Source organism: Ochotona curzoniae, unplaced genomic scaffold (genome assembly GCF_017591425.1).
Source record: "Ochotona curzoniae isolate NIBS_2020 unplaced genomic scaffold, NIBS_Ocur_1.0 scaffold_2453, whole genome shotgun sequence".
Taxonomy (NCBI): domain Eukaryota; kingdom Metazoa; phylum Chordata; class Mammalia; order Lagomorpha; family Ochotonidae; genus Ochotona; species Ochotona curzoniae.
This window is the reverse complement of record NW_024467094.1, coordinates 32,048,098-32,063,577: the sequence shown is the minus strand read 5'-3', so window position 1 is coordinate 32,063,577 and position 15,480 is coordinate 32,048,098. Positions and strand designations below refer to the sequence as shown.

The following is a 15,480-nucleotide window of genomic DNA, read 5'->3' as shown; positions in this document are numbered from 1 at the left end:
TTGAGCTTCTCCTTGTAAATCTAGGCTGAGGAGCCGCAAAGTGGCCACAAAATGCCGTGGGGCCTTCCGCTGGGTTGGCCTCGCTGCTCCTCCTCCTCCTGCCGCCCTGCTCTTGGCCTGAGCTACTCTTTTCCATGCACCCCAGTGTGATTGCCCAGTTTCTGGGAACCCTTCTGCTTTCTGCTCAGGTCATTCCTGCTGCTGCTCCTCCCCAGCATTGAGCCCAGGGTTCTCCTTCCACCTTGGGCTAATCTGTCCCCCACAATCCTTGCAGTCTGGCCTCTCGGTACTCCTCTTGGTGGTTTCCCAGCCCACCTGGGAGGGTAAGAACCAGCCCTGCTCTCCTCATGGGAGGGGCTGTGTGGACCCAGGAGAGGAGCAGTTGGGCACCCTTTGGGGTGGGAGCTGGGGGAGGCACTGCTGGGCTGGTGGGTGGTGTGGGAGCTCTTGGTCCTGGTCCTCCCCCTGTAGGTGTGGTAAGCAGCTGCCAGGTATGTGCCATCACGAAGGAGGTCTAGGATGGCAAGGTGGTCTCGAACTGCGAGCAGGTGCACCGCCCTGCCCACGGAGGTCCCTTTCTGCCCATGACAGCCCAGCCTTGAGGACCCGGGGCAGTCATGGCCTTCAGCTCCCAGCATGTAATAGCTGTGTCTCAAGCGCCCTTTTAGGCCCTACCAGGCCCTACCTACTAGTTGTTGCTGTTTGTCTCTTCATCCCACAGGCTCTTACCCAGGGAGCCTTCCAGGTCCTCCCACTACCCCTCAACAGTAACCACCATTAAAGCTTTGCCCCAAGTTCAACCTTCCTGTGATTTTATGGTGGGTGTGGCCTCAGGGCAGTGTGGGCTGTGGGATGGGGGCGGAGGAGAGGTTGCTGAACATTTGATGTCGGCTTGCAGCTGCCGAGCTGCTCTGCCCACAGTGGGGCTCCGGGGTGGACATGAGAGAAGGAGGAGGAAGAATTGAGGGTGGAGGCGTGGGACTGTCTGCCAGGCCAGGAAAGTTTCTAAGAATCAGCCTTTGGCTGCCTGATTCCTGTGGTTGGCCTCACAGACTTTCTGGGGACCACACCTGTTACACAGGACTCCTTGCTTCAGCCCAGGGCGGGTTCAAGAGCAGAGGGAGGGGGGGTTGGGCCAGTGAGTGGGGGGCTGGGGGTTTCTGCAGAAGCAGTCCCAGGGCCTTGATGAATGGCAAGGGGGTGGCAGTGTTGTAGTCAGCCTGGAGAACCCGACTGGCCCTGCCCGTCTCTGGGGTGTGTGTGTGTGAGGCGGGGTGGCTGCTGTGCGTGTGAGCGTGGGGGGCGTCCTGTTTGTTTTGGTGGCTTGGCAGCCTCTGGGCGCTTGGGGAATCTCTCGGCTGCTGGTGGGGCTGTCTGGGCCTGTCTGGGAGGTGGAAGCCACCGGCAACCTGAAACAAGACCACGTTCCGCCCAGCAAGCCCCGCCGGGGGAGGGGAGGTACTGGAGGGAGGGGACGGGGTATGTGGCCCACCTGGGGAGGGGGTGGGGGCTGGCTGAGGATGGCAGGAAGAGCCCTCCCCTTCTTCCTGAGGCCTGTTGAGTGCAGAAGGGGGAAATGTCTCCTGAGACCCCTCACTCCTCCTTCCATAGCTAAGTTTGCCTGCCCCACCCAAGGACCCCACCTGCCAGAGGCAGGTAGACAAAAGCTTACAAGATGAATTTGGGCCACCAAGGGGTTCTAGGGGTGATAAGATAGGGTCAGAAACTTGGACAAGATGGAGGCTCAGGCCCTGTCCCAGGGGCTCCCTGAGGAGGGAACAGCAGCCGTGAGCCTGGCCCTACAGCAAGGTGGGATGGTGAATGCCACATCCCTTGCCCAGATACCCCATTTCCTCCTTTGTGACCTGAAGCTGACAGAGCTCCAGCATGGCATGGGGAACACGGTGGTGGTGGGGTTTAAGCCAGTTGCCAGGACAGGTGGGCACTCAGTCTTGTCTGTCTCCCCAGTACCCCCAGACCAGCCCGAGTATGGATGGTACCGGGGCTACCTGCTTCCCTGGCCCCATTTCCCGCACCATCTCAGGCATCCAGGTGGGCTGGGCTGGGGTGGCAGCAGCCTGGGAGGGCCGGGTGATGGTGACGTCGCGCCTGCTCCTCTTGTCCGTATTAGGTCATGGGAAAGCGTAGCTGGAGGGCCTGCCTGAATCACAGGTGACGGCCCGGGACCAGAGACACGCATCCGTACATGCAGACGCCCAGCACGGGGGTTCGGTGAAATGAGGCAAAGCCCCATGATGGGAGGGGAGGGGGCCCACAGCCACCTGGGAGCTGGCAGGGCGCCAGGGGTGATGAAAGCACAGGGGAATGGAAACAGCGGAGCGAGCCTGTCGTAATCGCTACGCCCACTTGCCGGCCTATAAAGGAAGCGGGCGAGCCCCGGCAGCACCACGCACCTGGGCGCCTCTTGCCTCTTTCTGTGGTCTTCTCGCCCCGTGCCTTGCTGCCCGTCACTGCTGCCGCCATGACCACCACCATCCGCCAGTTTACCTCGTCCAGCTCCATCAAGGGTTCCTCAGGCCTGGGGGGCTCATCCCGCACCTCCTGCAGGCTGTCCGGCAGCCTGGGTGGTGGCTCCTGCAGGCTGGGCTCTGCTGGTGGTCTGGCTGGTGCCCTGGGCAGCAGCAACTACTCCAGCTGCTACAGCTTCGGCTCTGGCGGCAGCTATGGCGGCAGCTTCGGCAGCAGTGATGGGCTGCTGGCTGGTGGGGAGAAGGCCACCATGCAGAATCTCAATGACCGCCTGGCCTCTTACCTGGACAAGGTGCGCGCTCTGGAGGAGGCCAACACCGAGCTGGAGGTGAAGATCCGTGATTGGTACCAGAAGCGGGCTCCAGGGCCTGCCCCTGACTACAGCCACTACTGGAAATCCATTGAGGACCTCAAGAACAAGGTGGGACCTGCTTGGGGGGCGGGTTACGACTTCTCCCCCACTCCCTGTCCTAGACAAAGGCCTAAGGTCCAAACTGGGAGGCTGTAGCAGAGCCTCAGGCAACCAAGCTGTCACATTCTGGGGCTGGGGACAAAATCACAAAGTTTTCTTGCCGTGGTTGTCAGACCAGCCACAAGGATGCATCTGGAAGGCTGGGCCTATGGCAGTGTGGGGTGTGGGGCTGCATCTTTCTGGAGCGAGGGTGAGCACAGGCATGAGGGTTAGGAGTCTGAGCGAGCTGCTGATGGCACCTGCTGCTGATGGAGAATGGGGGCGGGTCCTTGGAGTGGGGAAGGCCTCTTGTAGGCCTAATCTGAGGACTCTCCTAGCTTCCCCATCTCTCCTCCTGCTCCTGGAGGTTGGAGCTCAGCAAGTTCCTGGTTGCGAGTGGGGAGAGGAGCAAGGTGGCTTGCTGGAGCCTAGGGCATGGGGCTTAGCAGGGATGTGATTTCTGGTTTGGTGAGGGGCTCCTTTAGCCCCCTTTCAGGGGAGAACTTTAGGGACAGGCTTGCTGGTTGTGAAACAAGGGGACTGCCACAAGTCCCCCTAATTCAGCCTAGGGACATGCCCTTACACTTCTGGGGAAGAGCCTGGCCCGGGTATGTGTGGAGGAGCAGGTGCTGGCAGGCAGGGTAAGCAGCTCACTGCCCACCAGGCTCTGCTGCTGCTTGTCTGACTCCACAATCATAGCATAGTGTAGAGCAGAGGCTGGGAGGGAAGAGGGGGCGCTTCGCCTCACTTCTGCCTTCTGCTCCCCTCCCATCGGGCAGAATGACCACCTGGAACTCCTGGTCTGGGCTGAGCTTCCACTAACTGGGCTGTTTTTTGTCTCCCAGATCCTCACGGCCACCGTGGACAATGCCAACATCCTCCTGCAGATTGACAATGCCCGCCTGGCTGCGGATGACTTCCGCACCAAGTGAGTCCTGACCAGGGGCTGTGGGCAGCTCATGGCAAGGTCCCCAGAAGTAGGGATGGGACAGATCGAGGGTTCAGGATACAGCAAAACTGGCTGATTCTGAAGGTCTCTGGGCTGAAGCAGGTGTCAGAAGGGAGGGAAGAGAGAGAAGCAAGATGGCCGAGTGGGTATGGGGTCCTTCCCCTCTATCCTGTCATCAGCCAGCACAAGTCCTCAGAGTCCTGACAAGGTGACAGCAGGTGAGGGGCCAGGGACTCCCCCTGCAAGTGCACGTGGGCTGGACTGAAGCGCTGGGTTCTCACCGCAGGTTCGAGACAGAGCAGGCCCTGCGCCTGAGTGTGGAGGCTGACATCAACGGGCTGCGCAGGGTGCTGGACGAGCTGACCCTGGCCAGGGCTGACCTGGAGATGCAGATCGAGAACCTCAAGGAGGAACTGGCCTACATGAGGAAGAATCACGAGGAGGTAAAGAGGCTGGAGCTGCAGGTTAAGGAAGCTGAGGAGTGGGCGGCAGGGCCCTGGGTCAAGGCTGAAGCCGTGGGAGACAGCAGAGTGGGCGCCGGCTTAGTGACTGTCCAGTCACTTAGTGTCTGAGCTCTGTGGTCCGGAGGCAACACGGAGAGCAGCTTCCTTTGCTACCTCCTGCATTGCAGTGGCCTCCAAGGGCCTCCCTGCCTCCTCTCTTGGATACCTGTGTCTCAGCTCAAATCTTCACATCTGGACCCCAGGGACATGTTTGGAAATTAGAAGGGGAAATATTGGGGGTACAGGTGTAACAATTGAGATTTTATATATATATATTTGGCGAGTCCTCAGTCTGATGGGGGAAACATAGGCTGAGAGTGGAGGTGGGTAAGCAAACATTTCCATCAGCAGGGTCAGAGGGTAGAGGCTAAAGAGGACAAAGGGAGGGTCCTTGGCTCAGACACCAACGCCCACGTGCCCATCCTCTGCAGGAGATGAATGCTCTGCGAGGCCAGGTGGGCGGCGAGATCAATGTGGAGATGGACGCCGCCCCCGGCGTGGACCTGAGCCGCATCCTGTCTGAGATGCGCGACCAGTATGAAAAGATGGCTGAGAAGAACCGCAAGGACGCCGAGGACTGGTTCTTCACTAAGGTATGGGCTGAGGCTGACAGGAAGCTGACCACCTGGCGCCTGTGGGATGTACCATCCTCAGAGAGTCACATGGCCCCGGGGGCATCAAGGTCTCCTATTACACCAACAGACCTGAAGCTTGGGCTAAAACTGAGAGTAGGGGATGTGTGGGATGCCAGACGGTAAAGACCAGGGGGAGCGGACATATTCCCTGTGAAGTAAGGAGCAAGTGCCATGAACAGGTTGTGTGTCTGGCTGGAGTCATAGCACTGTTTGCCTTGGGGAAGGGGCTCAGGCTGCTGTGCTCTGTCCACCATGCAGACAGAGGAGCTGAACCGCGAAGTGGCCACCAACAGCGAGCTGCTGCAGAGTGGCAAGAGCGAGATCTCGGAGCTGCGCCGCTCTCTGCAGGCCTTGGAAATTGAGCTGCAGTCTCAGCTCAGCATGGTAGGAGCGCCACCAGGCCTGGGACCTGCTGGGAGGGATCCTGGGATGCTGGGAGGGGGCTGCCCATCACTCTCCCTGACCCTTGCTCCTCCTTGCAGAAAGCATCCTTGGAGGGCAGCCTGGCAGAGACAGAGAACCGCTACTGCGTGCAGCTATCCCAGATCCAGGGTCTGATTGGCAGCGTGGAGGAGCAGCTGGCACAGCTGCGCTGTGATATGGAGCAGCAGAACCAGGAGTACAGGATCCTGCTGGACGTGAAGACTCGGCTGGAGCAGGAGATTGCCACCTACCGCCGCCTGCTGGAGGGCGAGGATGCCCAGTGAGTAGGGGGCTGGGGGCTGGACTAGGGATGGGGGACTCTGGGGTGATGGTGAGGCTGTCTCAGACACACATCTAATCTCTCTCTCTTGCCCTCTCTCTCTCTCCACAGCCTGACTCAGTACAAGCCAAAAGAACGTAAGGATCTTGCTGCTTGAGGGCGGAGGGTACTTGGACCAGGCAGGCCCCCACACACTGCTGGGCAGAGACACGAATGAATTCTGACAAGTGATGGCTTGGACAGGGACCCGTTAGGGCTCAGGAGAGAGAAGCCATCTGGGCTGATGGGTTGGGCGGGACAGGGAGTTGATCCTCACCTGGGAGATCCTAGTTTGATGGAGGAAACACAGTCCTGGCTTTGGGGACTCATCTGATGCGGAGACAGGGACATGGACTCCAGAGCTTTACTTTTGAGATCATACAGGTGGGTCAGAACAGTTCTGGCTCTAGGGCGTTGAACCTGGTGGGAGGTAGGCTCGTGGTCTTTATCCTAAGACCTCAGTCGGATGGGGGAATCTTTGACCTAGCCTTGGATTCCTGGTCTCCAGGGACCTGGGTGCTATGTTTCAGATCCCCTGAGACTGCAGAAACTCAGGGGCAGGATTCATGCAGCATCCTGACTGCTGGGTCCTTCTCTTGCAGAAACTAGATGGGTCAGAATCAAATGACTCCTTTGGGCAGACAAGGCCCACATTGGGGCACCCGCAGACAGAGGGAATGTGGCAAGAGCAGGAGCCACATGAGGGGCAATCACAGTTGGGGAGACAGCTGGCTCCTACTTAGTGGGCTAGGGGCTGGGAGCTGAGCAAGGTCCCCTTGGCTCCCATACACTTCCAAGTATCTGTTTCTCTTGTAGCTGTGACCACCCGCCAGGTGCGCACCATCGTGGAAGAGGTCCAGGACGGCAGGGTTATCTCCTCCCGCGAGCAGGTGCACCAGACCACCCACTAAGAACTCATCTTTTCTCTGGGCAGTCTCCAGGCAATGGGGAGACAGCCGTATCCTGTCCCCTGTACTAGCAGACCCCAACCTCTCCAGGCAATGGGGAGGCAGCCACAGCCTGTCCCCCCACTAGAAGACCGCAACCTCTCCAGGCAACGGGAAGGCAACCACAGCCCTCCACCACCAGACCCCTTTCCAGGCTCAGTCCCTGCTTCAATCCCTTCTCCTCATCCACCTCTTTCTGCTTGACACCAATAAAGTCTGTTGCCCCAGATATGAGATGTGTCCTTGTCTTGGCCACTGAAGTGGGCCCTGGTGACAAATGGTGGCCTGGGAGGGCAGGGAGGGTGAGAGAAGAAGTCTTTGGTTCCGTGGTTACTGACTAGGGAGTCAGGGAGCCCTCATACTGGGGTTGTGAGTTGGGGGAAGGGCTTTGCTTCTCCTAAGGGCTAGGAACAGCAGAAGGGCTGTCCTGGACCAGGGGGACCTCGCGTATCCAGATGGTCCCAGGTGACTGTCTTTCATCCTGTGAGTGGCTCCAAGGCCTTGGGCTGTCAGCCAGTGGTGTTCCCTCCTGGGGCTTCGTTTCTGCTCCATAAATGGACAAGATCTCAGCGGCAGGCTGAATTGTCTGATCAAATGCTCCTCCCTCAGAGGGAGCTAGAGGTGGGGTGTGAGGGGTGGAAATGGGAAAGGCACAAAGATGAGGTATATATGTGTACAGCACATATATGGGGGGGTACAGGCTGGGTGATGTGGACCCAGGTAGCTGGTTGAGTCTCAGGAAACCCCCAAGAGGGGCTCTTCTTGTCCCCATCAAAGCAACAGGGAGTAGGGGGAGCTGTGACTCCCTGAAGGTGTGGGAGAAAGAGGGTGGGGCCTCTGCCTTAAGTTCGCCAGGCAGCTTGAAATGGGGGCTTCACAGGTGTGGGGGCATCTCTCTGGCAGTCTAACCTCCCCTCCCTTCTCCACGTGGGCAAGCTGCATCCGGGGGAAGGGGAGAGGGGTGTGTGTGGTCCAGTCCTGCCCGGGTGGGGAGCCCCCTATGTCCCAGCCCCACCCCTTGGGGAGGTGGGTGAGCCCCACACCTGGAAATCCTCCTTCGAGTAAATCCGGAAGCTGCTGGGCGGGGCGCCCTTGCTTTCCTGGCTTTCTTCCCCGATGGGAGGGGTGTGTAGAATGGGTTAATGAGAAGAGGTGCCCCCAGCCCACACTGAGCCCTGGGGAACCATAGCAGGCCCTCCGGCCCTCTCTCCTGGCTGGTGGTGCCTGCAGGGGAGGGAGGCTGGGGACGGGCAGGAGCCCTGATTCTTGGGGTGAAGCCAAAGGGCCAGAGGAGGGGCGGGGTGGGAGGAGCTGCTGACCCCCTCCCTCAGCCTGGGAGCTCCTTTTGGCAGTGGGAGGCTCCCGCCACAGTGGCATCTGTAAGACCCAAGGCCGTGGTAGAGGCTGACCCCTCCCAGAGATCTGGCAGTGAACATGCCACGGGCAGAGACTGTGTGGGGGAGGGCAGGCAGGAAGTAGGCATACTGTTTCCTCCAGACCCCGTTCCTGGGCACCCGGCTATGACCTGAAGAACCTGCTCCAGGCCACGAATGGCTCATTCTGGAGGGTGAGCTCACACATCTGAAGAGCAGTCCTGGCCAGGGGCAGCTCTGGGCCAGGTGCCCATTGCATGGACGGGGGCACTGAGGCTCCAGGAGTGGTGACTCAGTTCTTCTTTGCAGCCTCGTGTGTCGGGGGCGGAGCAAGTGTGGGAGGAATAAGGAGGGGCAGGACCCTGCCTCTGTGCCGGGAAGAGGAGCCCTGCCCTGGGGTTCTCAGGCAAGATTTGCCTCTCTCTGTATTTCGGTAGGGGCTGGAGGTGTAGGGGGTGTGCTGTATCCTTATGGGTGGGGCTAGCACAGGGTGGAAGTCCCTCTCCCAAAGTGAGTGGGTGGGGGCTCAGGTAGCTAGAATGGAGGCACAAGCAGGTGTGCCAGGAGAGCTGAGCCAGGGAGGAGTGGCTGTCACACATGGTGGGTCCCCAGGGGATGGAGTGGAGAAGGCTGGGGGCCTTGTCCAGGGGTTCTGAACAGGCCCAAGTGGTAGGGACCACATGTCTGGCTGAGTGGAGAGACTTGGCAGCGGGACTCTAGAGACTCACTGCACCCCAGCACCGTGTTTAATACAGGCAGACACACACACACACACATCCACATGTGTACAAACGCACATATAAACAAACATGATACGCACACATGCTTAATATAACACACGTACACACACACATACATGTGCTCACAGACTGCTTCCTAGGACCCTGGTGCTCTGGTAGGGACTGACTCCATCAGAGAGTGGCACCTGCCCGTGGTATTGCAGGTGAAGGAGATGCCCAACCTGACCCACAAGGCTAGTGCCTGTTTGCAGGGGACTGGGGACAGAGGCCCAGTCTACAGTGTAAGTAGGGACAGGTCCCAGTCCTCAGGGAGCCAAGGGGACAGAGGGACTGGTCACAGGGTCAGAGCCCAGCCTGGGCATTTGCTTACTGCTGGGAACCCTGCCTCTCTGTTACCTGCTGTCCCCGTGTTTGCCACAGGGTCTGACTCCATGGCCATGGGGACTGTCTTTATTGTCCCTGTTCCTGCCACAATGGTTGTCTCCAGGGTGTTTTCTCTTTCTCTCTCTCTTAGTTTTATTGGAAAGGTAAATTTACCTTTAAGACAAGAGAAGGGAGATAATAGAGACCTTTTAGCCACTGATTCATTCCCTAAAAGGCCACAACAATCGCAGCTGAGCTGATGCAAAGCCAGGAGCTCTTCCAGGTCTCCCACACAGGTGCAGGGTTCCAAGGCTTTGGGCATCCTCCACTGCTTTCCCAGGTCTCAAGCTGGGAGCTGGATGGGAAGTGGAACAGCTGGGACACAAGCTGTCTTCCATATGGGATGCTGGGGTTTGCAGGTGGAGGTTTAGCCACTTGAGCCGTGGTGTCAGCCCCTCCTTTTTCTCTCCTTCTCCCTTTCCCCCCAACGCCCATTCTTTGGATTTGAGTGTTCAGAGCTATAGAACCATGCGCAGCCCGCAGTGGGTATTTTAACAACATTTGTTGAGGGGCCTGGCACAGTAGCCTAGCGGCTAAGGTCCTCGCCTTATACATGTGCCAGGATCCCAAGTGGGTGCCGGTTCTAACTCCAGCAGGTCTGTTTTCCATCCAGCTCCCTGCTTGCGCCCTGGGAAGGCAGTTGAGGATGGCCTGAAGCCTTGGGACCCTGCACCTGCCTGGGAGACCTGGAAGAAACTCCTGGCTCCTGATTTTGGATCAGTGCAGCTCTAGCCATTGCGATTTCTTGGAGAGTGAGTCATCGGAAGATCTTTCTCTCCGTCTCTCCTCCTCTCTGTATAACTGCCCTTCCATTGGAAATAAATAATTATTTTATAAAATAAACACCTTGGCCTGGGGCGATGGCCTAGCAGCTAAAGTCCTCAGTTTGAACGTGCTGGGATCCCATATGGTGCCAGTTCTAATCCCGGCAGCCCTGCTTCCCATCCAGCTCCCTCCCTGCATTGTGGCCTGGGAAAGCAGTCAAGAACAGCCCAAAGTCTTGGGACCCTGCACCTGCGTGGGAGACCAGGAAGAGCTCCAGGCTTTGGATTGGCTTAGCACTGGCCGTTGCAGCCACATGGGGAGTGAATCCTCGGACGGAAGATATTTCTCTCTTGTCTCTCCTCCTCTCTCTCTATATATGTCTGATTTTGCAATAAAAATAAGTAAATCTTTAAAAACAAAACAAAGCAAACAAACCCCAAAATGTACACCTGTTGAGGACATGTATTGTTAGCCACCAATCTGGGCCAGGTGTTTAATTTATTTCCTCTCAAATCCTCTAACCTGCCTGTTCCCATTTTCTAAGAGAACCAAGGCTTGGAGGAACTGAAAGGCTTGCTGGAGCCTTGCCCCTCTCCTGGCTCTGTGGTGCTTTGCTGTTTCTCTCCTGCCCAGGGACCTGGGACTCTGGTCTCCCCACCTGGGGACCTCCCTCTCCCCCTCAGCCTGCCAGCCCCACTCCTCCCACCCCAGCACCTTAGGCTTTCTCCCGCCTTCACAGCCTGAGAACCCCTCGGGGAGCTTGTAAAAACAGCTCCAAGATCAGGCTTGTCCTGGCTGTGCTGATGCAGGGCTCGGAGCCGGGCGGGAGGAAGCAAGGGGATGCCGATGACCAGTCAGGCTTGGGAAACTCTGCAAGCCCAGGCGCAGCGTTGGCCAATGAGGCTTCCCCGGGCGACTCAGCTAGGACATGACTTCATTGTTGGGATGGGGTAGGGCAGGACCGGAAGGGAGGACGGGATGACAGGGGTTAGTAGGAGTCTAGCTGGGGTCACTCTCTGTTAGTCTCTTTTACAGTATCAGCTTATTCCCCTATTGCTAGGGACCCCAGCTACCTCTTGTGCTGGGGCATAGTTTTCTTGCTAAGCACCCCATGGTTTCTTGCTAGGAGGCACCTTATCCTCCTGGCAAGAATTCCATGGCCAGAACCTGTCATTATCTCCCTCCTCCCCCAGCCCCTGAGTGCTGGGTGTTCAGTGAGGGAAGGGTTGATTTGTGACTCTGGTTGGTTGAGCCTGCTGATGGGTCTGTTGGCAACTTTCCCGCAGCCTTATGGGCCTCTAACCTTCAATGCAGGGCCTTTGTTTCATCTCATCTCCTTCTGGAATGAGGAGTGTGCACACGTGTGTGTGTACATGTGTATGTGTATGCATGCACAGGTTGAGGCCACAGAGGAAGAGTTCCCAGACGTTCCATGGTGAGAGTCGTGTGGACATTGACTCGGGAGCTGGAGCTGGGTTCGAGTTCCTACTCTTACACGTCCACCTTGTGTCATTTTGGGCAAATCTTTCACTCTCTCCTGAGTTTGTGTTTGGAGGAAGCATCTGGCACCTAGACAATGGGACTTTTGTCCAATATTTGAAGGTCCCTTTTGACCATCTGGGGGGGGGGGTCAAGGATGGGGACACTGGTGCTTTTACTCCATCCAGTCTGGCTCTGAAGGTGTATGCATCAGCTCTGTGTACGGCTCTGGGTCAAGTGAGATGTGGCTGTCCTGTCCTCACCTCAGCAGAGATGCTGCAGAGCCAGCACGGTGGCTGGCACTGTGGCTACCCCTGCTATACCCCTTCTGTGTGCAGAACCCTGCTCTCCTTCCAGCTGTCACTTCTGGACCCAGTCCTCAGCCAGTGTCATTCCTACCATGGCCAGAGCTTGCAACAGGTCCAGCCTAGGTGGATGAAAATGGAGCAGATCTCTGCCTGTCTACAAGGCATTGTGGACACTGGGAGACAGCGGGGGCTCTGGGTTGTAGTCCTGACTCCTCAGCTTAAAGCCAGAAGACTGGAAGAATTGCCACTTCTTTCAGGTTTGGTCTCTGTCGTTGGATCAAGACAATGGTGTAGGGGTGGACATTTGGCACAGCCATTAAGATGCTACTCGAGACACCCATATCTCATAGTGAGTGCCTGTGTTTGAGTCCTGGCTCTGCTTGCAATTCCAGCTTTCTGCTGATGAGCACCCTGGGAGGCAGCAGGTACTGCCCAAGTCCTTGGGTTCTTATTACCGTGGCAATCCCAGGCTCCCAGCTTCTGGCCTAGTCCTGGCTATGTGGGTATTGTGAGGTGAACCAATGGATGGAAAAGCTCTCTCTCTCTTTTGCCAGTCTCTGTCTTTCAATTATAAATAAAATGAAGGAGAGCAGAGATTTAGAGAAGGTGGTTCAAGACGATGGACTGGGTACCGGCAGCCGGGAGTAGACTGGCAGAGGGCGGCCCTGGAAGGTATCACCAAGGTCTTTCTGCTAAGGCTGTCACCAGTGGCTGACTCACTGCCTGGGGACGCAGCTAGCACAAAGCTGCCTGTGCCAAGGCCCCACTGGCCCCTGGGGCTCCAGGAACAGGAGCCGGGTTCCTGGCCGCCCAATCTGAGTCATGACCAACTTGTGTTTCTGCATTTGTCGCTCTCTCTTTTGACCCCACACCCCTTGATCTGGGTGGGAACTCGAACCGGCACACAGCGAAGTGAGTCGATGCTGGGTTGAATAATCCGGAGTAGGGAGTTGGACCGGGCCATGTGACGAAATCTCCAGGAGCCTGGAGTCAGCAGTTGGCAGGGCCCCACCTTCCCTGGCGCATATAAAGGATCCCGGGGCTGAGGCAGTCACAGCATCTTCTCTTGGCCTTGCCAGCACCTGCTCTCTTCTCAGCAGCCTCCTTGCTCACGCACCACCTCCTCTGCACCATGACCACCTGCAGCCGCCAGTTCACCTCCAGCTCCATGAAGGGCTCCTGTGGCATCGGCGGTGGCTCCAGCCGCATGTCCTCCGTCTTGGCCGGAGGGTCCTGCCGGGCCCCCAGTGCCTATGGGGGCATGTCTGTCACCTCCTCCCGCTTCTCCTCTGGTGGAGCCTGTGGGATGGGGGGTGGCTATGGTGGCGGCTTCAGCAGCAGCAGCAGCTTTGGTGGGGCCCTGGGTAGTGGTTTCGGTGGTGGCTTTGGTGGTGGTTTTGGTGGTGGCTTTGGTGGTGGCTTTGGCAGTGCCGATGGTAGCCTCCTCTCTGGCAATGAGAAGATCACCATGCAGAACCTCAACGACCGCCTGGCCTCCTACCTGGACAAGGTGCGCGCTCTGGAGGAGGCCAACACTGACCTGGAGGTGAAGATCCGTGATTGGTACCAGAGGCAGCGGCCCAATGAGATCAAAGACTACAGCCCCTACTTCAGAACCATTGAGGAGCTGCGGAGCAAGGTGGGCAGCTCTTGGGCCGCAGCCCAGGGAGAGGCCTTTGGTACATCTCCTTTTAGCACACAAGGAGATCAGAATGTCCCAGGAGAGTGCTGGGGCACCAAGAGAAGGGGTGGCAGAGGGGTCTTTGTAAGCATCTCGGTATTGGAGCTGGAATTGGGATCCCAAATTTTGCACTCCCTGAAAGTATTCCCTGCAGAGCTCAGCTTCTCAGGGCAGGAGAGGTGGAAGGTGTGGGATGTGGGTGCATCCCTGTGGTCCTGACATGGATGGAGAAGGTCCATCCTCTCTCCCAGCTGCAGAGCCCTATCTATCAGCTGGGTGCCCTCCCCAGGCCTGGGGAAGTAGTTCTTTCACTCTTGAGCCACAGGGCCCTGGGCTGACCCAAGCCTCTGTCCATTTACCTCACTCCAGATCATTGCAGCCACCATGGACAATGCACAGCCCATCCTGCAGATCGACAATGCCAGGCTGGCAGCTGATGACTTCAGAACCAAGTGAGCTGCTGGGACACTGGGCTGTGGCTGGAGGGCAGGTGGCAGCGGCTGAGGGGTGGGATCGTTCATCTAAAAGGTATCAAGGATGGGTTCTGAGCCTCTTCATTCATTCTACCAGGTATGAGCATGAGCTGACCCTGCGCCAGAGCGTGGAGGCCGACATCAATGGGCTGCGCAGGGTACTGGATGAGCTGACTCTGGCTAGGACCGACCTGGAGATGCAGATCGAAGGCCTGAAGGAGGAGCTGGCCTACATGAAGAAGAACCATGAGGAGGTAGGGGTGGTGGCTGGCGTTGGGGAGAGGATATTGGCTTGATCAAGTTGGCAGGTCCACATGGGGCCAGGAGAGGGGTCCGCAGAGCTGATCGTCTCCTGCCACCCATTCTAGGAAATGCTTGCTCTGCGGGGTCAGACTGGTGGGGACGTCAGCGTGGAGATGGATGCTGCTCCTGGTGTGGACCTGAGCCGCATCCTGAATGAGATGCGCGACCAGTATGAGCAGATGGCCGAGAAGAACCGCAGGGATGCCGAGACCTGGTTCCTGAGCAAGGTGGGGTCCAGGGTCCTCAGTCCCCTCCCCTCCTGCCCTTCAGGACCAATCCATCCAGGGCAGCCCTGCAGTAAGTAGCTCACGCCTGCTGCCCTTCTCTTGCCTCCCAGACCGAGGAGTTGAACAAAGAAGTGGCTTCTAACAGCGAGCTGATCCAGAGTGGCCGCAGCGAGGTCTCCGAGCTCCGCCGGGTATTCCAGGGACTGGAGATTGAGTTGCAATCCCAGCTCAGCATGGTACGGAGCTGCAGCCCTGTCTTCCCTCTGCCCCGCCAAGTTATCTCCAGGGCTACCCCTACACACTACCACCTCTTTCTTCCTTGCAGTGGGACTGGAGGGATTATGATCCCATTACATAGAGGGAAGAATGAAGGCCTAAAATGGTGGACTTGCTTTTCTCCACATTGTCTGGGTTATCATTATCCAGCTAGGGCACAAACCCATGCAACCTCTGGGGAAATATGCCTGGAGATCCAGAGGGGGTAAGGCACAGCATCTCTGCTCATTCTTTCTGTCTCTCCTACTTGCAGAAAGCATCCCTGGAGAACAGCCTGGAGGAGACCAAAGGCCGCTACTGCATGCAGCTGTCCCAGATCCAGGGTCTGATCGGCAACGTGGAGGAGCAGCTGGCACAGCTGCGCTGCGAGATGGAGCAGCAGAGTCAGGAGTACCAGATCCTGCTGGATGTGAAGACTCGGCTGGAGCAGGAGATTGCCACCTACCGCCGCCTGCTGGAGGGCGAGGATGCCCAGTGAGTGGCTGGGGAAGGTGGGCCCAGTCCCGCCCCAGTCCTGCCCCTGGTGTTCCCAGCTCATCTGATGCTGGTCCTTTCTTGCCCACAGCCTCTCCTCTCAGCAGATGTCTGGCCAGTCCTACTCTTCTCGTGAAGGTAAGCTGAAGACGGATGACCCTCGCCCAGGTGGGGGTGGGAAGGGGTGGTCCTCTTCCCAGGGTCCCCAACCCTCAGGCCTGCCTGCCCTACAGCTGGCTCA

At 57.9% G+C, this 15,480-nt stretch overlaps 2 protein-coding genes across 7 annotated transcripts; both read left to right on the top strand.

The window, feature by feature from the left end:
* The first annotated feature begins 2,482 nt into the window (after positions 1 to 2,482).
* KRT17 (keratin 17) lies at positions 2,483 to 6,763 on the top strand. Of its 3 annotated transcripts, XM_041000255.1 has the most exons (9): positions 2,685 to 2,759; positions 2,801 to 2,911; positions 3,787 to 3,869; positions 4,177 to 4,333; positions 4,825 to 4,986; positions 5,287 to 5,412; positions 5,511 to 5,731; positions 5,843 to 5,868; positions 6,587 to 6,763. In XM_041000255.1, exons 1-9 carry the CDS (start codon positions 2,685 to 2,687, stop codon positions 6,679 to 6,681), a joined length of 1,056 nt encoding a protein of 351 aa, XP_040856189.1. In that variant the 3' UTR covers positions 6,682 to 6,763. The 3 variants fall into 3 exon arrangements, with proteins under 3 accessions (XP_040856188.1, XP_040856187.1, XP_040856189.1); XM_041000254.1 differs by having other exon boundaries at positions 2,483 to 2,911; XM_041000253.1 differs by lacking the exon at positions 5,843 to 5,868 and having other exon boundaries at positions 2,483 to 2,911; positions 6,537 to 6,763.
* A 6,174-nt stretch (positions 6,764 to 12,937) lies between these two features.
* LOC121169666 (keratin, type I cytoskeletal 16) lies at positions 12,938 to 15,243 on the top strand. 4 transcript variants are annotated; one of them, XM_041000259.1, is made up of 7 exons: positions 12,938 to 13,068; positions 13,153 to 13,444; positions 13,856 to 13,938; positions 14,057 to 14,213; positions 14,328 to 14,489; positions 14,600 to 14,725; positions 15,019 to 15,243. In XM_041000259.1, exons 1-7 carry the CDS (start codon positions 12,938 to 12,940, stop codon positions 15,241 to 15,243), a joined length of 1,176 nt encoding a protein of 391 aa, XP_040856193.1. The 4 variants fall into 4 exon arrangements, with proteins under 4 accessions (XP_040856193.1, XP_040856192.1, XP_040856194.1 ...); XM_041000258.1 differs by having other exon boundaries at positions 13,144 to 13,444; XM_041000260.1 differs by having other exon boundaries at positions 12,938 to 13,104; positions 13,195 to 13,444.
* The last annotated feature ends 237 nt before the right edge of the window (positions 15,244 to 15,480 follow it).

Bases quoted from the DNA above. Each gene is read 5' to 3' on its own strand.
- KRT17 (XM_041000253.1), top strand. From the start codon at position 2,483: ATGACCACCACCATCCGCCAGTTTACCTCGTCCAGCTCCATCAAGGGT. The intron at 4,334-4,824 runs GTAAAGAGGCTG...CATCCTCTGCAG, and splicing joins TGAGGAAGAATCACGAGGAG to GAGATGAATGCTCTGCGAGG. The intron at 5,732-6,536 runs GTGAGTAGGGGG...CTGGGAGCTGAG, and splicing joins CTGGAGGGCGAGGATGCCCA to CAAGGTCCCCTTGGCTCCCA.
- LOC121169666 (XM_041000257.1), top strand. From the start codon at position 12,938: ATGACCACCTGCAGCCGCCAGTTCACCTCCAGCTCCATGAAGGGCTCC. The intron at 13,445-13,855 runs GTGGGCAGCTCT...ACCTCACTCCAG, and splicing joins TTGAGGAGCTGCGGAGCAAG to ATCATTGCAGCCACCATGGA. The intron at 14,490-14,599 runs GTGGGGTCCAGG...CTTGCCTCCCAG, and splicing joins AGACCTGGTTCCTGAGCAAG to ACCGAGGAGTTGAACAAAGA.